Source organism: Orcinus orca, chromosome 6 (genome assembly GCF_937001465.1).
Source record: "Orcinus orca chromosome 6, mOrcOrc1.1, whole genome shotgun sequence".
Taxonomy (NCBI): domain Eukaryota; kingdom Metazoa; phylum Chordata; class Mammalia; order Artiodactyla; family Delphinidae; genus Orcinus; species Orcinus orca.
This window is the reverse complement of record NC_064564.1, coordinates 54,173,176-54,199,392: the sequence shown is the minus strand read 5'-3', so window position 1 is coordinate 54,199,392 and position 26,217 is coordinate 54,173,176. Positions and strand designations below refer to the sequence as shown.

The 26,217-nt window shown below is 39.6% G+C and overlaps 1 protein-coding gene and 1 non-coding gene across 3 annotated transcripts in view; one reads left to right on the top strand and one right to left on the bottom strand.

Annotated features, from left to right (window-relative positions):
• The window catches only part of SH3GL2 (SH3 domain containing GRB2 like 2, endophilin A1), a 201,296-nt gene that overhangs the window by 107,186 nt on the left and 67,893 nt on the right, over nucleotides 1–26,217 (top strand). The window contains exon 1 of one of the 2 annotated variants that reach the window (XM_033439726.2): nucleotides 10,739–10,801. The exons of the other annotated variant lie outside the window; for it this stretch is intronic. Coding sequence (XP_033295617.1) covers nucleotides 10,754–10,801 — 48 coding nt within the window. The 5' untranslated portion in view covers nucleotides 10,739–10,753. Of the gene's footprint in view, nucleotides 1–10,738; nucleotides 10,802–26,217 lie in introns of those variants that run through there. 2 annotated transcript variants of the gene reach the window in all.
• Nucleotides 12,172–12,287, bottom strand: LOC117203776 (U5 spliceosomal RNA). The gene has a single exon (XR_004486668.1). It is a non-coding gene; the product is annotated as a U5 spliceosomal RNA (small nuclear RNA).

The window sequence follows — 26,217 nt, the reverse complement described above, 5'->3', positions numbered from 1 at the left end:
GTTTATTTCCTGCTGCCATGATTCTTACTCCTATCAAAACACTTGTTTCTAATGTAGGTAAAGTGCTAAGCCCAGAGATTCTGCTGATCTGTAATGTTCCTAATTGTGCAGGCTGAAGTGTCCCAAGGCTTGCTCATTTAGGGTCCACGGAGAATGCATTTGGCCTGGAAGAAGCTTGTTTTGTTTACTTATATCTTGTGAGAGAGGTCACTCCTTTATAGTGACCTGGCATGGGCCGAGGGCACGACTCCCCTTTTAGGCCCAGCTCATCAGTAGAAAGCCCGGCAATGTGGTTTGTGACTATTATTTTTCCTGTGGCAGTGCAGTGTGGAAAGCCAGAATCTTTTTGGAAAATCTGATGTTTTTTCTTTACCAGAAAGATTCACAGAATTAAAGGGAAAAAAATCCCGCAGTCGTCTAGTGTGCACAGTTCGAAACTGTCATTTATTTTAGTTTGAATTGTTGCTTCAGGAAAACGGTTATCCATAATCTTTTATCAGGTTTAGCTGCATGCTGAAGTACTCTTCTAATATCTTATTATTAGACAGTGAAACCATTTTTGCTCTGTGTATGAGTATAAAGCAGAAGCTTGTTAAACCTTTAATCAAGAAGTCATCCCAGATTCCTAGTCCCACATGGAAGAACATATTTCTTGTGTGGCGTGTTCATAAAATCAAAGGCCCAGTCCATGCACAGATGCATGTTACTCCTCAGCAGAGAGACACCCTAGATATTAGCCTGTATCTGGTACTGTGCCTGTCATTCAAGGGAGCTGTGTATCATTGGCCTCTTTTCCCCCACTGTGCTTAACAGGGCCCCCAGACTGCATCAGAAAGAACTTAAGAATGAAAATGGAAACTAACATGTGAATGCCTACATGTTACATATAAAAAAAGAGGTTTTCTCATTACACATATATGTATGTGTGTCTAACCTATGTGCATTATACATACACACGCACACATATGTTTAACCTATATTCTGTCTCCTCTGTTACAGTGCTTACTTTACAAAACGGCAATATTTTTATTCTTTGGATAGCTGAACTGGCATTCATTCATATATGTATTAAGTTTCTACTAATGTTCTAAGCACTATGGAAGAATAAAAATATGAATCTTGTTGTCAAGTAGCTTACAAGAGGTAGAACCATTAATATAGAGTTGAGGGATGTGCTAATAGAGATACTATATGTAAAAGGTGCTTTGGAACCTTAGAGGAAGGAGTGAAGTCCTTGGGTAGGGATCTCAGGGTAAGATGGAATTTTCTGGGAAAGACCTGCTGTGTTGAGGAATCTGAATTTCACCCTAAAGTCAGTTAGGGAACCGTTCGTGAATTTTATCCCTCAGAATGACATGGTCAGATTTGCCTTCTAGGAAGTTCACTCTGTGAACTACAATTTAAGAATGAGAGGGTAAGGTTATTCCTCAAAAAATTAGACATAAAATTACCATGTGATCCAGCAAGTCCTCTTCTGAGTAAATTCCCAAAAGAACTGAAAGTCAGGTACACGCATATTCACAGCAGTACAATTCACAATAGCCAAGAGGTGGAAGCAACCCAAAGGTCCATGGAAAGATGGACAGATAAACAAAATGTGGTATATAGATACCACAGAATATTATTCAGCCTTAAAAAGGAAGGGCATTCTGACACATGCCGCAACATGATGAACCCCGAAGATATAACGCTAAGTGAAGTAAGCCAGTCTTCATCTGTGAAGTGTGATAATAGCACCTGCTTCATAAAACACCAGGGCAGTCCTGAGTGATAAATGAGTCAACTCATATAAAGTGCTTCAAAGGATGCCTGATACACGGTAACTCCTCAGATACTAGCTGCTACTGGTGCTGCTTTTGCTGCTACTATTACTACTCCTACTTTATTTGAAGCAGTAAGAGGATAGATACAGCATATTAATCTTGGTTCTTTGACTTTGATGGGATGTCCTATTTTTAACAGTTTTATTGAGGTACAGGTGACATACAATGAGTGCACCTACTTAAAGTGCACAGTTTGCAAATGTTTGACATATGTATACATCCATGAAACCATTCATGAAATACCGAAAGTGAGAGTATCCATTGCCCCTCAGATTTTTCTCAGGCCCCTTGGTAATCACTCCCTTTCACGTCTGGCTTTATCTTTCCAGGCAACCACTGCTGTTCTTTCTCTTGCTATGATTAATTTGCATTTTCTAGAGTTTTATATAAATATGGTCATACAGTATGTACTCTTTTGTCATCTGACTTATTTTAATCAGCATAATTATTGGGATGCATCCATATTTACCTGTGAATAGTTCATTCCTTTATACTGCCAGATAGTATTCCATTGTATGGATATAGCACAGTTTGTTTACACATATGCACCTGTTGATGGATATTTGGAGTGCTTCCAGTTTGGGGGTATTACAGATAAAGCTTCTGTGAATATTCATCTATAAGATTTTCTATGGACAGAGATATGCTTTCTTTTCTCTTGGGTAAGCCAAGGAGTGGAATGGCTGAATCATATAGCAGTTTTATACTTAGGTTTTCAGGAAACTCCCAAACCAATTTACAAAGTGGTTGTTCCGTTTTACATCCTAGCGGCAGTACAGGAGAGCTTCTGTTGCTCCACATTCTCACCAGCACTTGGTATGGCAGGCTTTTTAATTTTAGCCCCTCTAATAGGTATACCGTGTACAGTGGTATTTAACTGTGTGGGGTTTTTTTGTTTGTTTGTTTGTTTTGCGGTACGTGCGCCTCTCACCGCTATGGCCTCTCCCGTTGCGGAGCACAGGCTCCGGACGCGCAGGCTCAGCGGCCATGGCTTACGGGCCCAGCCGCTCCACGGCATGTGGGATCCTCCCGGACCGGGGCACGAACCCGCGTCCCCTGCATCGGCAGGCGGACTCTCAACCACTGCGCCACCAGGGAAGCCCTTAATTGTGGTTTTAATTTGTATTTCCCTAATGACTAATGATGCTAAGTATCTTTTAATGTGTTTATTTGCCATTCCTGTATTTTCCTTGATGATGTGTATTTTCACATCTTTTACCTATTTATTGGGTTGTTCGTTTTCTTGTTCAGTTCTGTTTTATATGTGGATACAAGTCCTTTATCAGATATATGCTTTGTAAATATTTTGTCTCTGTCTATGGCTTGACTTTTCATTTTCCTAGCACTGTCTTTGGAGCAGCAGCAGATGTTAATTTTGAAGCTCTAATTCATCATTCTTTTCTTTTAAAATTTGTGCTTTTGATGTCATATCTAAAAAAATCATTACCTAATCCAGTATTACAAAGATTTTGTCTTATGTTTAGTTTTAGAAGTTTTATTGTTGTAGGTATTAGAGTTAGATCTCTGAACAGTTCGAGTTAATTTTTGTATATGGTGGAAGATATGGATTGAAGTTTTTTTGTTTGTTTTTGTGCATGGATATATAATTGTGATAGCACCATTGGTTGAAAACTATTCTTTCTTCACTGAATTGTCTCTCCACCTCTGTTTAAAACAATGTGTTGTCCTGTATATCTTTATTAATTTCTGGACTCTCTATTCTGTTACACTACTCTCTTTGTCTATTTGATGCCAGTACCATACTGCCTTGATTACTGTAGCTTTATAATAAATCTTGAAATCAGATAGTGTAAGCCCTTCAACTCTGTTCTTCTTTTTCTAAGTTGTTTTGGCTATCTGTGTTATTCATATTTCCATTTGGATTTTAGAATCTGCTTGTCAATTTCTACACATATGCAAAAGATTGTTAGAATTTTGATTGAGTTGAGTCTATAGGTCAATTTGGAGTGATAGAGATCTTAACAGTATTGAGTCTTCTAACCTATGAACAAGGTTTTTATTTAGGTCTCCATTTACTTAGGTCTTTTAAAAATTCTCAGCAATGACATAGTTTCCACTGTACAGGTATTTTTTTTTGTCAGATTCATCCCCAAATGTTTTACGTTTTTGGTGCCATCTTAAATGGTATTTTCATTCATGGTTAGTATATAGAAATACAGTTGATTTTTGTAGGTTGACCTTAGATCCTACAACCTTGCTAAACTCACTTATTAGTTCTAGTAGCCTTTTTGGTAGATTACATTGCAGTTTCTACACAGAAGATTTTGTTACCTGTTTTCTTCTTAACTTGAATTCTTTTTCTTCTCTTTCTCATTTTATTATATAATAATAAGTATCTCAGTGGCTAGAACCTTCATTACAGTGTTGAATAGAAATGTTAAGCCTGAACATCCTTGTGAATATTCTTGCTTTGTTCCTGATCATGGGAAGAATGACTTCGTTTTATTGATCATTAAGTATGATCTTACCTGTACATGAAGTGTTAAATTTGAGGGTGTTCCTTTCCACTCCTAGTTGGCTGAGGGTTTGTAGATGTTGGGTTTTGTCAAATGCATTTTCTGTATCTTATTGAGATGATTATATTATCTTCCCTTTTTAGCTTCTTATATGGTGATTGATGTTTGGAATGTTAATCTAGCCTTATATTGCTGGGATAAACTTCACTTATTAGTCCTCTAAAATTTGTAGAATATGTGGTGATATCACCTCTCTCATTCCTAATATTGGTAATTCGTGTTCTCTTTCTTTTTTCCTGATTAACCTGCCTAGAGGGTTATCAGTTTTATTGATCTTCTCAAAGAACCTGTTTTTTGTTTTATTGATTTTTCTCTATTGTTTTTCTGCTTTTTATTTCATTGATACTTGCTTTGAACTTTATATATAAAAATATGTTATTTAACCATGTGTACATACATTTATATGTGTGTGTGTATACACATATATAATATGTTTAACCATGTAGTATTTTCTGTGCTCTTCATTTTTTGTGTACATCTAGATTTCCATCTGATATCATTTATCTTTTCCCTGAAGAGCTTCCTTTAACATTTCTTCTAGTGTGGTTCTTGTGGTGATGGATTATTTTAGTTTTTGTATTTCTGAATATGTCTTTATGTTGCCTTTGCATTTGAAAGGTGTTTTCACTGAATATAGAATTTTTGGTTGACACTTTTTTCTTTTAGTACTTTTAAAGACGTTGCTCCACATTTTTTTGTTTGTTTTATATTGTTTATGCTGTCAACCAGAATCTTTATTCCTTTAATCCTCTGTATGTAGCATGTCTTTTTTCCTCTGGCCCACTCTTAAGATTTTTTCTTTCTTTTTTTAAACAGAAACAGACTCACAGATTTATTTATTTATTTTTAATAAATTCATTTATTTATCTTTGGTTGTGTTGGGTCTTTGTTGCTGTGCTCGGGCTTTCTCTAGTTGCGGCGAGCAGGGACTACTCTTCATTGCGGTGCACGGGCTTCTCTTTGTAGTGGCTTCTCTTTTTGCAGAGCATGGGCTCTAGATGCACAGGCTTCAGTAGTTTTGGCGCACAGGCTTCAGTAGTTTTGGCACACAGGCTCAGTTGCTGTGGCTTATGGGCTCTAGAGCACAGCCTCAGTAGTTGTGGCGCACAGGCTTAGTTGCTCCGCGGCACGTGAGATCTTCCCGGACCAGGGCTTGAACCCATGCCCCCTGCATTGGCAGGCGGATTCTTAACCACTGCGCCACCAGGGAAGTCTCAAGATTTTTTTTCTTGATCATTGGTTTTGAGCAACTTGATTGTGATTTGCTTTGGTGTGGTTTTCTTCATATTTCTTATGTTTAGGGCTTTTTGAGCTTCTCAGATTTGTGGCTTCCTCAAGTTTGGAAAAATCTCAACCATTCTTCAAATCTTTTTTTTGCCCCCCACCACTCTCCTCCCCTCCACAAACTCGTTATCCTTATATTAGCTCACGTGAAGTTGTCACCCAGCTCATTGGTGCTCATTTATTTACTTTTTTAGCTTCATTTTTCTCTGTTTCATTTTTGAGTAGTCTCTATTGCTATATTTTAAATTCAGCAATTTCCTGCAATATTTCCTGTTAATGTCATCCAGTATGTTTTTCATTTCAGACATTGTAGATTTCATCTCTGGGAGTTTGATTAGCATTATATCTATATCTCTATATAAGAAACTAATGTTTATTATTGAACATACGGAATACAATTACAGTTGTTTGAATGCTCTATAATTAATTATATCATGCATCAATTCTGAGTTAGATTTAACTAGTTGTTTTTTTGTATTATAGATTTTTTTGTTTGTTTCCATTTTTGATAATTTTTGGTTGTGAGATGTTGTGAATTTTATCTTATTGGTTGTTTTTATATTCTGTAAGACTTCTGGACCTGAGTTCTGGGACACAGCTAAATGACTTGGAAACAGTTTTCATCTTTTGAGTCTTTCATTTAAGATTTGCTGGGGAGGACCAAAGCAGGTGTTACAGCACCTTATTTCGCACTCCTGAGGCAAGAACTCTCTAAGTTCTCTACTCAGTGCTGAGTCAGTTATGGTTTTCCAATATTTCTGATGGGAATATACTCTGTTCCTCTCTCCATGTGAGTCTTGAATGCCGTTCCCTTTAATCTTCTTGGATGATTCTTTCAGCAGTCTTGGTTAGTTTCCTTACATGCTTGCGTTGATCAGTTCTCTGCTGAAAGTCAAGGGGACCCTCTACAGATCTCCATGGTTCTCTCTCTGTACAACTGTGCAGCTCTCTCCACTCCAGTACTCTGCCCTACAAATTCTAGCCTCCTTGTTCTCCTCAGACTCTAATCTCTGAGACTTCACCTGTGTTTTTCCTCCTTGCATTGTGGCCTGTAAAATCTCTCAAAACAGTAAGTTGGGGCAGTTGTAGGGCCCATCTCATTTGTATCCTGCCAGTCAGGGATCAGTGTCTCATTTCCTGATACCCAGTCTTGAAAACTGTTGTTTCTTATACACATGTACACACATATGCGCACACATGTGCACAGGCATACATACATATCATATGGTTTGTTCGTTAATTTCCGGCAGGGGAATAAATCAGTCTTTCTTACTCCATCTTGCTCTGGAACTAACTCTGATATATTAGTTTCTGCTGTACAGTGAAGTGAATCAGCTATATGTATGCCTATATCCCCTCCCTTTTGGACCTCCCTCCCCCCCTTCACCCCTCCCCCCATCTAGGTCATCACAGAGCACCGAGCTGAACTCCCTGTGCTATAAAGCAGGTTCCCACTAGCTATCTGTTTTACACATAGTAGTATATTTATGTCAAACCTAATCTCCCAATTTGACCCACCCTCCCCTTACCCCCCGTGTCCACATGTCTGTTCTCTACGTCCACGTCTGTATTCCTGCCCTACAAATAGGTTCATCTGTACCATTTTTCTAGATTCCACATATATATGTTAATATATGATATTTGTTTTTCTCTTTTCTAGATTATTTCACTCTGTATGACAGACTCTAGGTCCGTCCACATCTCTACATATGACCCAATTTCATTCCTTTTTATGGCTGAGTAATATTCCATTGTATATATGTACGCCATCTTCTTTTTTTTTTTTTTTTTGCAGTATGCGGGCCTCTCACTGTTGTGGCCTCTCCCATTGCAGAGCACAGGCTCTGGAAGCACAGGCTCAGCGGCCACGGCCCATGGGCCCAGCCGCTCCGCGGCATGTGGGATCCTCCCGGACCGGGGCATGAACCTGTGTCCCCTGCATTGGCAGGCGGACTCTCAACTACTGCGCCACCAGGGAAGCCCTACCCCATCTTCTTTATCCATTCATCTATCATTGGACATTTAGGTTGTTTCCATGTCCTGGCTATTGTAAATAGTGCTGCAGTGAACATTGGGGTACATGTGTCTTTTTTGAATTATGGTTTTCTCAGGGTATACGCCCAGTAGTGGGATTGCTGGATCATACGGTAGTTCTATTTTTAGTTTTTTAAGGAAACCCCATACTGTTCTCCTTAGTGGCTATATCAATTTACATTCCCACCAACGGTGCAAAAGGGTTTCCCTTTTCTCCACACCCTCTCTAGCATTTATTGTTTGTAGATTTTTGATGATGGTCATTCTGACTGGTGTGAGGTGATACCTCATTGTAGTTTTGACTTGCAGTTCTCTAATAATTAGTGATGTTGAGCATCTTTTCATGTGCCTCTTGGCCATCTGTATGTCTTCTTTGGTGAAATGTCTATTTAGGTCTTCTGCCCATTTTAAAATTTTTAATTGTTTTTTTGATATTGAGCTGTATGAGCTGTTTGTATATTTTGGAGATTAATCCTTTGTCCGTTGGTTCATTTGCAAATATTTTCTCCCATTCTGAGGGTTGTGTTTTCGTCTTGTTTCCTTTGCTGTGCAAAAGCTTTTATGTTTAATTAGGTCCCAATTTTTTATTTTTGTTTGTATTTTCATTACTCTAGGAGGTGGGTCAAAAAAGACCTTACTGTGGTTTATGTCAGAGTGTTCTTCCTATGTTTTCCTCTAAGAGTTTTATAGTGTCTGGTCTTACATTTAGGTCTTTAATCCATTTGGAGTTTATTTCTGTGTATGGTATTAGGTAGTGTTCTAATTTCATTCTTTTACATGTAGCTGTCCAGTTTTCCTAGCACCATTTATTGAAGAGGTTGTCTTTTCCCCATTGTATGTTCTTGCCTCCTTTGTCATAAATTAGGTGACCATATGTGCGCGGGTTTACTTCTGGGCTTTCTGTCCTGTACCATTGATCTATATTTCTGTTTTTGTGCCAATACCAGTCTGTCTTGATTACTGTAGCTTTGTAGTATAGTGTGAAGTCAGGGAGCCTGATTCCTCCGTCTCCGTTTTTCTTTCTCAAATTGCTTTGGCTATTCAGGGTCTTTTGTGTTTCCATACAAATAGTAATTTTTTTTTCTAATTCTGTGAAGAATGCCAGTGGTAGTTTGATAGGGATTGCATTGAATCTATAGATTGCTTTGGGTAGTAAAGTCATTTTCACAATATTGACTCTTCCAATCCAAGAACATGTTATATTTCTCCATCTGTTTATGTCATTTTTAATTTCTTTCATCTGTGTTTTATAGTTTTCTAGGTACAAGTCTTTTGCCTACTTAAGTTTATTCCTAGGTATTTTATTCTTTTTGTTGCAGTGGTAAATGGGATTGTTTCCTTGATTTCTCTTTCTGATTTTTCTTTGTTAGTGTATAGGAATGCAAGAGATTTCTGTGCATTAATTTGGTATCCTGCAACCTTACCAAATTCATTGATTAGCTGTAGTAGTTTTCTGATGGCATCTTCAGGATTTTCTATGTATAGTATTATGTCATCTGCAAACAGTGACAGTTTTACTTCTTTTCCGATTTGGATTCCTTTTATTCCTTTTTCTTCTCTGATCGCTGTGGCTAGGACTTCCAAAACTGTGTTGAATAAGAGTGGCGAGAGTGGACGTCCTTGTCTTGTTCCTGCTCTTAGTGGAAATGCTTTCAGTTTTTCACCATTGAATATGATGTTTGCTGTGGATTTGTCATATATGGCCTTTATTATGTTGAGGTAGGTTCCCTCTGTGCCCATTTTCTGGAGAGTTTTTATCTGATTATCTCAGTAGATGCAGGAAAAGCTTTTGACAAAATTCAACTCCCATTTCTGATAGGATGCTTTTTGAATTGTTAGAACCTGTTAGATGAATGTTTTTCAAAGGCATCCATTGTGGTGCAATGGGAACAGTGATATAAGGCTGTGAGAGCCTCATCCTTTCTACCAATGACCATCTGTATAAGTTTTATCAAGGGATAGACTCATGGAGTCTCCTGGTTGGATGGGACTCTACAGGTTATGTGGCTGATCCTCCAGCTGATGCATAAAACCCTTTCTGTACAGTCTCTCCTATACTCTCCCATGTTGGGCAACTTGCCTTTTTAAAGGACACATTCCCTATTTAGATGTTTCTCATGGTTAGAAACTTCTTAACTTACATGAGCTAAAATCTTTCTCCTACTAACTCCCATCTAGATTTGTCTAGTGAAGTCATGTGAAATTACTCTAATCCCTTTTCCACACAATAGCCCCCCTTACATTTGAGGGCCAAGTGCCTGCTTTCTTCCCAGGGCATCTCCAGGATAAATATCTTGATCTCTGAACCTCAATTGTCTTATCTCTTGAATGTAGTTACAAAAAGGATTCCTGCATCTGTGAGTGCCTTCGTGAGTGAGATTCCATGCTAGATGCTAAGGATACAGAAGAGAATATACTGTCTCTGCCTCCCAGAAACTCACCAGGGAAGAGAAGTCAAATGATGCAGCAGAGAGATGAAAAGCCCTCTTAATAGAAGTGTGCAAAGTGTGCTGGACCCTTCACAAGATTTTAGAGAAGATTAAATTAATTAAGATATTGGAAGTATAGTCTATACACTATAAAAGACTGTAAGTGTGTTTGGTATTACTATTAGCGGTAGTCAGAGATGTACCAATAGCTGATCTGTCCCCATTATTTTTTCTGAAGCCTGTTATGCCTCTGACCTTTTCAGTTTGAAGCTTCTGTTTGAAACCTCTGAGTTCCACATAATTAATGAGTTTGGATAGGTGATGGTGCCCACAGGGGGCTAGAAACATGCCAATAAGTTTATCTTTCCTCCTGCTCTTGCAGGTTGTTTGGGTTCGGGGCTTGTAAAAGACAATTGTACTCAGTGATTTTTTAAGTGAATTCAGATCTTATAAGCTAGGGACACTGTAAATCTCTACTGATGCTTTATTGTTTAAAACTCCAGATGGTGATGGTAATACTTCAGCTTTTCTCCATATGGAGAAACAGAAGACAGCTTTCAGAAGAAAGCAGTGGCAAAATTCAGATATCGTCATTTTGTAACACTAGGTCACTCTGTGTCTCCCTCACAGGGTGTTTGAGCTTCTCATGGTGATTTTTCAAGCATCTGTTTACTTTGCCAAGCATATCGTAAATGTAAGTAAGAGGAAGAACTATATATTGATGTGACATGATGCTGAGATTAGGGATTGCCACAATATGGCAGCATTTCTTACACTTGGGGAACTTAAAAATGCAGATTCCCAGACCCTACCTCCAAATACTCGGATTTAGCTATCTGGTGGGTGTTGGGAGAGGGGGAGAGCTGCTGCAGTGTACTTGAAATTCGTTTCTGGATAATTCTAGTACAGGTGGGCGCTGCATTGAGAAACACTGGGGGCAGAGTGCGCCTGTGATATGAGGGCAGTAAATCTTGTCCCGCCTCTGACTCTGTATTTGTTCTTGCCTCCACTAACTTTGGAGGGTCTCCTTTTTATCAGGAGTTTATATTGTGAGGAGTCAGCAAGATGAGTCTGATAGTTCCATTCTCAAAGAATCTTCAGTATAGCCTTAAGATGTCTGTAGATCCTGGTTTAGTAACTACATGACTTGGAGTGGGTTACTTTTAAGCTTAGTGATATAACCTGGATAATACAATCTACCTTTTCTTCAGGATTTTTAGGAAAACTGATTAAAGGTTAATAGGAAGACTATTATCTTCCCTAAGCTGGACAAGAACTGATTGAGTATAGCTGATATCCATTATTCAAGAGAAAACATTTCTCCATGCCATCTTGAGCATTCATTTCCTTTTGGACGTACTTTTGTTTTGTTTTGTTTTGTTTTATAGTTGTAATTTAACTATTTGGCCTTTGAGTGTGCTGTAAAATGTTGGGTTACAAAAGTTCCTTCTGTTACCAAATGGCTCATCAGGATTTAGACTTCTCTGGGCCACTTCCCTTCAGAGTCTGCTAGGGCTGCTACCACCACCACTTATTGTCTTTGTAAATTAGCCGTTTTCTTCTGTCAGTAATTTCTGTTGAAATCTGATTATACCAACTAGGCTTCCACTAGGAAGTGGTAGGTGTAGGTGTATCCAGGGCACTCTAAATATAATTACTGGGTTCTTTGAGCTAGCTCATTATTTCGGCTTCATGGTGCCCCATACCCCTTTCTTTCACAGATGTCTTTAGCTAAATCACCAGTACCTGATTAGTAAATTTGCTTCAATTGTAAAAGATAAACAATACTCTATAGTAAAAGCACATTTAAAATACACAGAAAGCAGAAAAAAAAAAACCCACCGCAACGTTTTCTGAGAGACGAAGCAAGCTTACTGCTGTGGTATAAATAAATGGTCTTTGTGGATTTCATTTGCATTATTTCTGTACCAGAGTTTTCATAATGTACCCTCAAAATCTCACATTATATATTTCTTACTTCTTTTTTTTTAACATCAAGAAAACTACCAACAACGATATATTTTTGAAAAGTAAAACATCATATGCTTTTTGTACATGCTTATAAGCCTTGCGAGAGCAAGGCCTCAAAAAATTGGGGAAAGACTCAGAATTGTTCCTCTCCAGGGAAATCTTTAGTAAAAGGTGAAAGATTTATATGATCTGAAGAGAAACCAGAGTATATTTCTTACTTTTTTGTACCATCAATAATCAGTGTTCGAGGAGTCTTCTGGCGTTTCTCCTGACTGCCCACTTTTATTTTTTACAAACATTGAAATCTTAAATTTTTAATTAAAAAATATGAATGAGTAAATTCTCTGATTGTGTGGTATAATTAATCTCACCTAACTTTTGCCTTTATTATCACCCACATGGTACATGCTTATAAGTAGTTAATAATTGAGTCACTTCTTTCTGAATATTAACAAATGAGTCTATATGAATTTCATACACCAACTTAAATACAAAATGCCTTGATGACAGGTCTGGTTGAGAAATGTATCTCAACAATCTGTGAGATGAAAGAGTTGTTAACTTCTCATAAACTTTCAAATCATGTAGATGAGAGTTTTTTAAAAAATTGACTGTAATGAAAAGGTAGGTTTTAGGTAATATCTTTTAACACCTGAGATCAGTATTCTCTTCATATTTTCTCTCAGCACTACCTTCCTGAGGTAATTCTGCGTTCTTCCTCTCTTTGCCGGAGGATTTCTGCTACCTACGAAGACCCTTTCCAAATGTATTTTCTGGGATTTTCTCTCTCCCACAGTCAAAACTTATATGTCTTTTCCTGATTTTTCTTTAAGCGCTCTGGCCTCCATTGTTTTTGATGAGAAGTCAGCTGTTAATTTTATGTTCCACAGTGGAACAAGTTGTTTTCCTCTGGTCGATTTCAACAATATATCTTTGGCTTTCAACATTTTGATGAGTTTGGGTGTGGTTCTCTTTGAATTCATCCTACTTGGAGTTCATAGAGCTTCTTAGAAATATAGATTAGTATGTTTTTTAAAAATAAAATTTGGAACATTCTCAGCCATTATTTCTTTGAATATATTTCTGTTCCATTCTCTCTCCTTTCCTTCTGGTACTTTCAGTGTGCGTATGTTCTACAGTTAATGGTGTCCAACCTTTCTGAAGCTCTTTTTATTTTTTTTCTTCTTTTTTCTTTCTTTTCTTTGGATTATATAGTCTCTATTCATCTGTTAATAAGTTTCCAGTTCAAATCTGCAGAGCCACTGTACTGAATTCTTCATTTCAGTTACTGTACTTTTTAACTCCAGAGTTTCCATGTGGTTCTTTGTTGTATTTTCTATCATTTTGTTGATATTCTCTGTTTGACAAGACATTGTCATCAAACCTTCCTTCACTTCTGTAAGCTTGGCTTCCTTTTGTTCTCTGAATATACTTAAAATGGCTGCTTTCAAGTCTTGTTAACTTCTGGGCACCTGTAAGTTTCTATTGCCTGTTTTTTTGCCTGTGTATGGGTCAAACTTTTCTGGGTTTTGTTTTTTTCTGTTTTTTGGGTGTTTCATAATTTTTTTGTTGAAAACTGCACATTTTAGGTAAAATATGGTAGCACCTCTGAATACTGACACTCCTTTCCCCTTCCTTTTTGGAGGAAGTTTGTTGAAGTTGGTGTTAGGTCATTTATTTATCTGTTTAGTGACTTGGCTGGACTAATTCTGTAAAGTCTGTTTTTCCCCACATTACGTCCTCTATGACGTTCTTGCTTAGGATTTTTTTTTCTTGTTTTTATTTTTGGCCTGAATTCTTAAGGGTTTTCTGTGGGTCTTTATCAACCATTTATTGATCACAGTTTGTGCTTAAGCCGCCCTAGCTACTTAGATGTGTGTGTGTGGTTTGTAGACTGTTTTCACACTTCAGGGAGTTTACAGTTTCTACCCATTTTTAGCCAGGGTCCAGTAGTTCAGAGGTCTTCTCTCCAGTGTCTCCAGGGAGGGTTCAGCACTGGCTAGGCACAACGTCTTCCAGACCGCAAGGGATAAATATGATTTTATTTTTAAGCCCAACTTCCTGACTTCCTTCTAGGTTAGAGTGGCTTATTGTTTAGCCAGTGTTTTGGTCAAAGGTTTTGCTTAAACCTTTTAAGTCAGTAAGGCTTCCACATTTGCTGATGGATCTATGTATGACTTGGGGAGTTTTCATGACTGCCCCAAGTCCCACTCTGGTTACTCCTGAGTGGGTACAGCCTAGGATATGTTCTCCCTCTTTAGGACCCTCAGGGATGAGTGTGATCCCAGGAGCACTCTTCTTGGATGTCTCTTAGGCTTTGTTAAATTTATGGCTGGTCCATCATTTTGTAATACGTATGATACATCATGATACTTACATCATGAAGCTACTAGGCGCATGTAATTATTTGCTTGCCACCGGAATCTCCATTGTTTTTGACAGTGTCCTTAGGCATGAACTTCTCCCTGGTATGTCCCCCAAAAAAACAGTCGATTCAGGCAGCATCCTAGAGCTCTCTGTCATTAGGGCTTCCCTCTTCTCCTGGGCAGAACCTCTGTGCCATTACATCAGATCTTTGGACGGGAACAGTAGCCCACTTCTCCCGGAGTGACAGCCCCTCTCTACAAGCAGGCACGGCATGGTTTTTTAGCTTGCTTCTCTCAGTGTGGAATCTTTGCCTGATGAGTGAGCTAGGGTTGCTCACTTGGTGATTGGAGCCCTAATGTTCTCAGCCTGTTGCTCCTGGGGCCAAGCCCTGCCCTGCAAGTAGAAAAGGAGTTGGGGAAGAGGATGTAGTCCTCTCAGCAGCACCTGCCCAGATTTGTGCTTCTGCATTGGAGGGTTAGGAGTGGAGGAATGGGAGACACTGGCAGCCTAGCCTGCCTCTCTCAGATGAAACCATAGCCCTAGACTAGGAGCTGGGGAGAGATAGAACCCTGTTCTTGGCTGTCTTGTCTGTTCTTGGCTAATCTACCCAGATTAGAGCTTCCATCACCTCCTCTTTTCCTGATTGTTTTCAAGGCTTTGCTGTAGGCTAAGTGATATTTAGCTCATCTGGCGATTAATCCCTTGTAGTTGAATGTGCTTCTTAGGTTGTGGTTTCTTATATCTTTATGTCTCTGTTGCTAGTACCGTTAATGTCATAGGAAGTACTCAGTAAATGTCCCTGGATGAATACCATATTTTTCAAGTGATGTGTTTATTTTTACTCAGAGTGGGTGATGTATACAATGGGGCTTTTGAGTACTTGGGAGCTCTGCTGGGTGTGGAAGTAGGTCTACACTCTGCTGACCTAGGCCAGTCATAGCCAGTCAGAACTTTCAAAATAAAAGGAGGATAAAGAACTACCACATGGCACGTGAGTAAGAAAAGACAACCCAATAGCAGAGCAAACATCAGTAGCAACCAAAAAAACAAAAAAATAGGCACGTGATATGCACAGGCAGCCCACAGAATAGGTATCCCAGAAGATCAGTTAGTGTGAAAGGATGTTCACCTTCCCTAGTAATCAGGAATATGGAAATTGAAAGCAATATTGTAATATACATCCATAACTATCAGATTTGCAAAAATTAAGAAGTCTGACAAAACTAAATATTGAGGAAGATGTGGAGAAACGGGAATTTTGGTACACTGAAGGGGGGCTATAAATTGGTACAACTTCTTGGGAGAGTAATGTGGCAGTAATGAAATAAACTGAAGATTCATGTATCATGTGTACCTTATGACACAGTAATTTCACTTCAGGGCACATATCCTAGAGAAAACTCCTACTCATGCAGCAGGAGACACTCACAGAGGGATGCTTATTGCTGTACTGTTTGTAATAGTGAAAAGCATAAAACGACCCAAGTATACATCACTAAAAAAATAAATTTTTATGTAGTCTTACAGAGGAACACCGTACAGCAGTTCAAGTGAATCGTCTGCCTCTACCTACAGTGCCATCTGTAAGTTTGATGTGTGACAAGTTATGGAAGGATGGGTGCAGTATGATACCATTTATATATGCTAAAAACAGAAGATAAACCTTTACACTGTTTACAGATTTTATAGCACAGGTTTCAGCATACCATGATCTGTGGGCCAAATCTGACCCATGGCCTATGTTAGAACAACTCGCTAGCTAAGAATGATGTTTATATTTTCAAATGATTGTAAAAACAAACAAAAAGCAAGCAAGCTATGGCTTTTCTCCAAGCAGGTCAGATAGACACTCCAAGGGAAGCTTGGAGCTCTGAAAGAAAGTTTACTGTATAAAAGGGAGAGTGTGCTTTAATTTAAAAAAAAAGTATGAGGCATAGAATGTATCTGATTGTCTTATAAGCCTGCTATAACAAAATACCATAGACTGAGTAATTTATAAACAATAGAAATTTATTTATCATAGTTCTGGAGGCTGGCAGTCTAAGATTTGGTGTCTGTTGAGGATCCTCTTCCTAGTTCATAGATTATCATCTTCTCACTGTTTCCCCACATGGCAGAAGGTGCTGTCTGGGGTCTCTTTTATAAGGGCACTAATCTTATTCATGAGGACTCCACCCTTACGATCTATTCACCTACCAAGGGCCCCATCTCCTAATACTAAAACATTGGAAGTTAAAATTTCAACATATGAATTTTGGGAGGATGAAAACACTGTCTATAGCACTGACCGTCAAGTCCTAACCTAGTTCTACTTGCCACTTTACTAAAAATTTGCTACCCCCTGGTAAACATATGCTCTGTGTGTCTAGAGTCATATTCCCTCAGCATAGCCTGGTGGATAGTTCCAGCATCCTTCCTCCAGCCTTTCTGCCACAGGAGTTTCTTCTATGTCTTGGAATTTTAGCTTTTTCTGGGTATTGCCTGACCTATCTGGAGGCAGCCTTCAACCAGTGGAAACATGAATCAGATGACTGCCCCAGCTTCATCCAAGGAACAGTACTGAGGTGTGTTCCACATGGTTCCTCACTGGGACCACTGCAGGAGCAAGCCACATTACCCAATTCTGGAGTGTGGTAACCAGCTCCAGAACACACTTTTCTGGGCTTTGCCTTTCTCTGCCCCACTCTTCCTGCTCCCTCATTCTGCTTGCTGGGACCACCATGCAAATAAACTGCTGCCACTTCATGCATGACCCAGACTCTGTTTGGGGAAGCTCCAAACTAAGACAGACACATAGACAGTAAAAGAACAAAACTGCCGTTGGGAAGGAGAGTGGTACTGTGGGGGTGGCAGAAGCAGAGGGGGGCACAGGGAGCATGAAAGGAGCTTTAATTATATTTTTACATTTTACTTATTCATAAGTATCCACAACAACTAGGGCAGAAGGTGAGCTTTTTAAAAGCTGAGTTGTGTACAGATGGGTATTTACATTTTAGAGTTTGAAATCATGTGCCAGATTTCTATGTGAAAATAGTCTTCCTCTTAAGTTTTCTTCGGGAACCTGTTTCTTATGGTGCTTAAAATCCAGCTTCTGCCTTGACACGTTGATCATACCTTTTTGAGTGAAAGTAATTCATTATGAGAATAAAAGAAAGGCACCCATATTTAAATAGTAGAGAAAATGCACCAGAGTAATTCAATTGAAAGAGACTTCCCCTTCATTTTTTAAAAAGATACTTCACAGGATAACTTTCTCCTCTAGTAGTAGTGATATCGAAAACCTTCTGCTGTGTTCAAGATATGCTCCTGAGCTCTAAATGACAGGTTGAGCATGCTCTGCGTTAGGAAGTATTATGTAAGAGCAGAAGGTAATTCACTCCAGAGAAACACAGTTTACAGGAAACTATAAAATAACTCATTGGGAACATTTCTTTTAGATTCCAGAAAATTAAGTCCCACTGTGGGTTTTCATGCAGAGTGTAGAAAAGGGAAACAAAACCAAAACAAAAGGACAACAACAACAACAAAATTGTGTTCTCTAAGCCCCCTTAGAGAGCAGGATGTTTTTATTAGCATATTTGGGACTTGATGCAGGCAAGACTTCTTTCAGAAAGAAGCCATATGTTCTCTTGTGCATGCCAGATTTGTGACAATCACGATTCTGTGGTCTTGCAAATGAAAGCAAAATGTTGTGTAGCCCTCCCAGCAGGGATGAAACCTTTTCCTAAAGCAGCATCCTTTTGTGATGCCCAGCTCTCATTTGACTGAGCTGCTTTGCGCTAAGTATATCTAGCAAAAGGTTTTAAAATTATAAATCCTCTCCTTTTACGCTCATTGCTCTTAGGATGAAGGCCTTCATTTGGCCCAAAAAGGCCTGCAGTGTCTGACTCCTGCCAGCATCTCCAACATCATCTTGGGTGCCTTTTCCTTCCCTCTCTAATCTTCATTCATGCTGGGCTCTTGGAGGAGCCATGCTTACCCCGGGACCTTTGCACATCCTCCTCCTGGTCTCTTCCTTGCCTGACAAATAAAAAGCATTCAGGGCTTCCCTGGTGGCGCAGTGGTTGAGTCCGCCTGCCGATGCGGGGGACGTGGGTTCGTGCCCCGGTCTGGGAGGATCCCATGTGCCACGGAGCGGCTGGGCCCGTGAGCCATGGCTGCTGAGCCTGCGCGTCTGGAGCCTGTGCTCCGCGATGGGAGAGGCCGCAGCAGTGAGAGGCCCGCGTACCGCAAAAAAACCAAAAACCAAAAAACATTCAGTAAATACTTTGCAAATGAATGATAGAGGTTAGAAAGTAGCAGAATCTTACATGGTGGTGGTGGTGGAGATGCTGTGGCAGGCAACAAGCATATAAAAAAGGCACCACTTCTGTCTAATCACCAGTGTTTTAAATGGGTATGGAATAGGCCAACTCTTCCTTTTACTCTCCTTTCCTATTTTCATCGTAGTCTTATCAGCAGTCATGCCAGCATATTATCTTAATAATAATTTTTTAAAAACTGTTTAAGGTACTGTTGGAGAATGTGTCCAGAGCTGCTGCTGATTATCCTGTATCCCATCAGACTTTGCCACCAGTAGAGGGGTATTTTGAGGGAAGGAAGAAAAGATAAGTACAATGATTGTTCAGGGGAATGATACCAAATAGAACTGAAATAGGAAAAAATTAAGCAGACCAAATTTGTGCATAGGTTGGTGTACTGACATACACTGCAGGCCAGCCCTGTGCCAGGGCAGTGCTGAGCACTAGGAAACAGATGAACAAGACCAAGATCACTGCCTTCTAGGAACTCTAAAACGTTGGAGAGGCATTCAGGTAGATGATGATAGTACAAAATACAACCTAACGAGTGCTGAATAGAGTCTGACCCAGTGTTACCGAACCAAACTTGGGTCCACTCGCCTGATGTGCAGCAAATCCGAGCTGCTGACACCAGCTTGTGGTGAAGGAAGTACAGTGTTTGTTGCCGGGCCAGCTGAGGAGACTGGGCAGCTTATGCTCAAAAGACCTGAACTCCCCAATGGCTTTTAGGGAAGGGTTTTTAAAGACAGAGTGAGGGACTGGATCCTGGGGCACCTGATCAGCTCGTGCACAGTTCTCTGATTGATGGGTGGTGAGGTAATCCCGTGAGGTCACAGGGATCAGCATTAATCAGTCCTCAGGCTCCAGCTGGTCTGGGGGCTACGTGCTCATGGTCATCACGTAGTTAGCTTCTTCCACCTGGTGGAGGTTTTAGTATCTGCAAAACAATTCAAGGACATGGCTAAGGACATTATCTGTAGCCCCTGAGGAAGAACTAAAGGTTCTTGACTAACCTATTCTTATTTTGTCTTGCTTGACTGTTTTCCTTTGTTTCTGCATTTTCTCACTTTTCTGATTAAATGTGTTCTTTGGAACTTGGGGAAAGCCTAGGAGACTAAAGCTTTTCTACAAACACGAGGCAGGTGGGGGATATGAGGGGTGGGGAGTCTGTCCTTGGGAAGGCCCTACAGTGTCTTGCTCAGTGTCACCAGGGCTGTGGGAGCACAGAGGAATTTGGACATCTTTACAGGGGAAGGTACAGGTGACCTAGTGACGATTTGATCACAGTAGGTACATAGGCACAGGAAGAGAGTTACAGATTTATTATTGAAGGACAGTAAAACCTAACTGATGTTAATCAAATCTTGTTAGTTACCAAGAAAATGCTTAGCAATGATTTTTAGCAATATAGACAGTTACGGAAAGCAAGTTAAATTTTTTAAAGAACTTCCGTACATTAAACTATCCTCTGATGTTGCAGATTGGTATCTATTGATTACCGCTAACCCAAGTAGACTCTCTCCTGGAAAACAGGATTTTTCTTTTTTTTTTTTTTTTTTTTTGTGGTATGCGGGCCTCTCACTGTTGTGGCCTCTCCCGTTGCAGAGCACAGGCTCCAGACGCGCAGGCTCAGCGGCCATGGCTCACAGGCCCAGCCGCTCCGCGGCATGTGGGATCTTCCCAGAGTGGGGTACGAACCCATGTCCCCTACATCGGCATGCGGACTCTCAACAACTGCGCCACGAGGGAAGCCTGGAAAACAGGATTTTTATTGAGTATGGGAATCGAGGGACCTGGGTTTCAGTCCTATCTCTGGTATGACCTGGCTGTCTGACCATAACGTATCTGTTTATCTCAACCCCACGTCCTCAGTGCTCCCCACCCCTGCTCCTCTCCCTACCCTCCAGCACACACAGGTACCCATGGGATGATGTAGTCCCAACAAAAACACAATTTTACTCCTGCAGTGCTTCTATTCTGAGGGGTGACCAGACTCCCTCCTTCCTGCAACGTCACCTCAAATTAGAATTGGAATCCCTTATTTTGCCAGAAAAAACCCAGCCCCCCCCAAAGAAAAAAACATACTGCATGCCCTCATGAATGTATTCACTTTCCTCTCACATTCTCCTACTTAACCTCTACTTGCTACCTCCATGAACTGCTATAACACAGAACTCTGGCTACGTGGGTTGATTTGATAAGAAAACTTAAGAGGTCACTTCTGAAAAATGGGTTCTCAGTATAGCATTGCATTCTGAAATGTAAATCTCCAGTTCATCTTTAACTGGTAACGAGTGCCCGCAGGAACACCATTTTGCTCTTTAAAGTTCCTCATCTGGGTCGATGCCGTATGTATTAATGGCCTTCAAGCCTTTATTTGGCCTGGATTTTGGGACGTGTCTGTGTCTTCCTTCTACCACAAGTTAGTCCTGGGTAGACATATTTTGGAAGTCTCAACCTTACAGTCGCCATGTCTGTGATGTCACTGTGTTCCTTTTAGGTAACAGAGTCACGTGGTGGTTCTTCTAGAGTAACGACACTAATCCTTTGCATTGGTGAAGTGCTTTACAGTCAACAAAGCACCTACTCAGTCATCTTATGTAATCTTCATAACTGTCCTGTGAGGTTGCTTTGAATTATCCACATGTCAGAAAAGTTGAGAGGTAAAATGATTTGCCCAAGGTTATCAACCTAGAAAATAACACAGAATGTCCATCACCTTATGGATGGACAAAGAAAATAGGGTATATTCATCCAATGAAATATTATGCAACCATAAAAGGAAGGAGGTACTAATACCTGCCACACATGGATGAACCTTGAAAACGTGATGCTAACTGAAAGAAGCCAGAAACAAAAGACCACGTCATTATATAATTCCATTTCTATGAAATATCCAAAACAGATATTTCCATAGAGACAGAAAGTAGATTAGTGGCTGCCAGGGGGTGGGGCCTTGAATGGAGTTGAGGCTGACTGCTAATGTGTACCAGATTTCTTTTTGGTGTGATGAAACTGTTCAAAAATTAGATTATGGTGATGATCACACAGCTCTGTAAATATACTAACAGTCATTGAATTGTATATTTTAAATGAGTGAATTTTGTGGCATGCAAATTATATCACACTAAAGTTGTTAAAATTTTTAATTCAGTTTTCTTTTCCCTACACCCCAGAGCTTTAGGGAAGTGACTTTAGGAAGTGTCTTCTTGATACATATTTGGCTTCACATTTCCCTGTCATGAAAAGAGATGCCCAGCCTCTTCTTAAGTCAGTCCCTTCCAAATATTCCTCCATCTCTTCTCTCATGTCCCAATTGAACAAATAAGAGGACAGCCTTCTCAGGGTCCCTGTGTCCACCACTCCCTAGCTGACATTAGCACATCAGTAAACCTGAGAAGAATTAAAAAGACAGTATTCTTTCTTATGTCCTTTCCATAGTTTATTTTTTGGCATATTTTTATCAGAGCTTTGCAATCAGTCAACTCATTCAAGAGCAAGTCTCCCACATGGTTGGTTGAAAAGCACTGGGCAGAAACTTGAAAGGAAAGGAAGCCAGTAGTGCCAGTTTGGAGTGCTGGAATTGTATTTAGACCCTGTCCCCAATTTAATGTATAACTTTGAGCAACTCTAAGCCTGGAGGAATGCCAAATACTTCCTACGTATATGTTTGTGTTTATATAAGTGTTTGTGTGTGTGTGAGAAATATAACTATTGGTACAGAATTGACTGAAGCAATAGGAAATTGGACAGTGAAGTGAGTAGTTTCTTTCCACACCTTAAAAGCATATTGGGAAAGAAGGGGTCAAATTAACTTTTAGATGATGTGGGATGCAGTGACATTACTCTGAACACATGCTCTAGCTGTTGCAGCAGGCTTGCCTGTGAAATATACCCTGCAGGGGCAGAGGACACCCAAAGTTCTAATAGTAGAAATAACGGGTAAAAAGCAAACCAGGAATTTGTATGATTGTCGGGGAGGGGAGCTTCCTCCACGCCTCCTTCTCCAACTTCAGCATGAGCCTACCAGGTGTGAATCTCCACAGTCGGCTGCAGTGCAGGCAGCAGACCTTGAAGCTTGAGGTAGAAGCAGAGTGGTGCACCTGTCAGGGCTTAGTCTTCTTAGGTGGTGACAAGATGCTTAGCATTCAGGAAATTCTGCCCAGATTATAAATGAAATCTGTATCTGTATCTGCCTTGTCACTAAGGTGCTTTTAACATTTTTGGTTCAGATGATGGAATTTCTGTCGGTATGAGTTATCAAACTTGATATCTCAGACAGGGATCCATCTTTCTGAGTTTTGTGTTGTTATTCTGTGTTCCCAATTGAATCCCTCTATTCGCACGTCAGTGATTTTTCTGTATAAGGTGGTGGATCTGGTGTCTCTTTATTGAATGCCAAGTGGTTGTCCATCCACTTTCGTGACTATCTCTGAGGTCTCTTCATATCTTCTCTTTATTATTATTTAAGGTAAAGCTTACTACAGCTAAGAGCATGGTGCTAGCTTTCTTTGGCTTAGGAAGAAAGGAGGATTTTTCTCAGGATAGAGCTTGGCTGCCACATTTGGTGATGTAAAATGCTATAGAGAGAGCTGAGTGTGGATGCGTGAAATACTTGCAGGAAGTCTCTCAAGTGTCTTCAAATACCCACTGGCTTGCAGTTTGTCCTTGATGTTTGCTTTCTGCAAAGGTGAGGTACCTACCTTGAATGGATGGATGGAGGCTGTCCAAGCGTTAGTGATAGAAATGGAGCATATTCTGAGCTGCCTGCCCTGCAGCTGAGACCCAGCAACTGTCAGTTACTCTACTTTTTATGGGCATCTTCTACTAAAGATGATTTATTGTCTTTTTTTTTTTTAATTTTAGAAGGAGATTTGCATCAAAATAATTCTAATCTGAGAATCTGGGGGTGGGAAGGGGGAGAATTCCATAGCATTTTCTCTTCAAACACTTTGCATGGTATTTTCTCTTCTCCTTCCTTTCCTAATTGTTATCTACCTTTGATGTACTATAAACAGCACTCCAGCAGGTAGAAATTGCATCAGTAAGGGTTCTTCAGAGAAACAGAAACAGTAGGATATGGGGGCAGAATTTCTTCTTCCTCCAGGGAACCTCACTTTTGTTCTTAAGGCCTTTCAGTTGGTTGGATGCAACCCACCCACATTTTCAAGGATAATCTTATTTAGTTAAACTCAACTGATTGTGGAATTAACACATCTACAGAATATCTTCATAGCAACAGCTAGATCAGTGTTTGATTGAATAACCAGGTACTATAGCCTAGCTAAATTGACTCATCAAATTAACCATAATACAAATAGACATCAAATTTTAAATTGGAAGACATCTTAGAACTCTCCCGGTTATCTAACCACACCCTACCCCTGCCCCATTTAGTGGATGAGGAAACAGAGGTCCAGGGAAGTTTGTGATTTCAGTTCACACACACACAAAAGGGCTTCCCAGCAGTTTCTCTTAACAATTGAAGGTCTGGTACTACTTCCCCTTGCCTTATCAGCTGCGTCATCAGGCATTAGGTTCTAGGCTATTCATTAACCAGGACTGAAATCCCAAATGATCTACTGGTACCTTTTTTTTTCTCTTTTTGAGTTCTTCTTTTTTCTCAAGGGATTTTATGACTGAGCTTTAAATAGAATTTAAAAAAAAAATACTGTGTGACATAATTCTAGCCCCAAGTCTTAGTGTCTATTTTTAGCAGACACTGTCTTTTTATGTTTTGTTCAGTTTGGGTGGCTTATTGCAGTAGACTATGAAAATGTGTATTTTTTTCCCCTATTGCCAGGGATGGGAAACTTTATGGAAATACTCTCCCACTCTGTGAATCCCCCTTGCTAAATTACCCCTTATCTGATGAGGAACTAGATTATTCTGGGGAGTTGAAAAATACAGAAGTGGTTATTGGTTTTTTATTCTGCACATTTTATATACTTAAAACTTTTTTTTTTCTTTCTGAAGGACAGAAATAGGATCACTTGTGAATGAAACTGTAGGTGATAGTATAAACTATGTTTCCAGGGAGGGACTGAAACTTGCATGATACCTCTCCTACTAACTCCCTTTGAGGGGTGTGTGTAAGTAATTGGCCACATAGTCCATGGGAGGTTCTCACTTTAGGGAAACAGGGCTTAGAAAGTTACTGCTTTTAACTCCAGTGAACCACACCAGAAGCTCAGAGAACATCATGTAAATTAATTTCTGCATTTTCTATATAGTATTTGACAAGAAGCAAGATAGGCTGAAAGCTAGGGAAAAGGCCAAAAGCTTAGCTCACCTAAATTCACTTTAAAGTTTGTGACTCCAGACATTCCAAGAAAATCATTCGCCATTCTATTGAATTCTTGGGGCGCGGGGTGGGTGGAATCACTAGTTTTTAGATTTTTAGGAACCTTTCTATTTTTCTTCAATATAGTGAGAAATAGCACAGTTAGCTCAATTAACTCAATTTAGATAGATGAAAATGCCTTTACTCATTTTCCAAGAAAGAATACAACATTTCTTGACGGGAAAAATAAATATATATTTTCTGAAATTCACTTTCAAAATATCATGGCATTTAAGCATTCCAATTTAATGACAGCTAAGAAAAACTAGTGTGAAACCTATATCCCATAAAGTGTTATCCACCCTGCCTTTCATACATGGAAATACCACCATCTGGAAAAACAAGATCTACTTGTATTTAGCCAGATACCAAGAAAATACTGCTGTAATTTTGACTTTTCTGTTTCCTTCTGAATATTGGGTATGTCATCAAGTATTACCATTTAATTTTTAGGACCTAACCAATGAATAATAATTAAAGAACTTTCATTAAGATTCAGAGTATGGGCTTCTTTTATTTATTATCATAGGTGATGCCTTTCTACAAATATTGGGAAAACAATATTTTGAATTTTCCGTTTTTTTGCCTGTTGACAGCGAAGAAGATATGACACTTTACAGGGGAGGTAAGAGTCTCAGAAAGAAGACTGAGAACCAGTGCTCATTCATAGTGAAGGGTCCTCCTTCAATTTATTTTTGTCTTAGAATAATTCATTGAGATACATTTTTTTTTCAACTGATAATTGTCTGCTCTGCAAACACTGTGTTAGGTGCTGCAGTCTCAGATGTTTTCAGACAAAGAAGCATGTGACATGATTCCCACCTTTTGCATCCTACAATAAGACGAGCAGAAGTTCTCAGCAATTTTACTCATCAAGTAGCTAGTTCCAGGGGGTCCAGCAGATGATGTGTTTCATTAAGAGTTCACAGGAAATCTAGTAACTTCCATCTAGGGCAATCAAGATGAAGATGGAGAAGGTGAAATCTGGGTGAACAACTTAGAGAATTGGTAGGATTTGAAAATAAGAAAAGAGAAATAGATCCAGACACAAGGCAGAAGGAATTAACACAGCATATTTGGTGGATGCTAAGGAAACCTGGCTTTGTATAATGAATGATGAGACAAAGC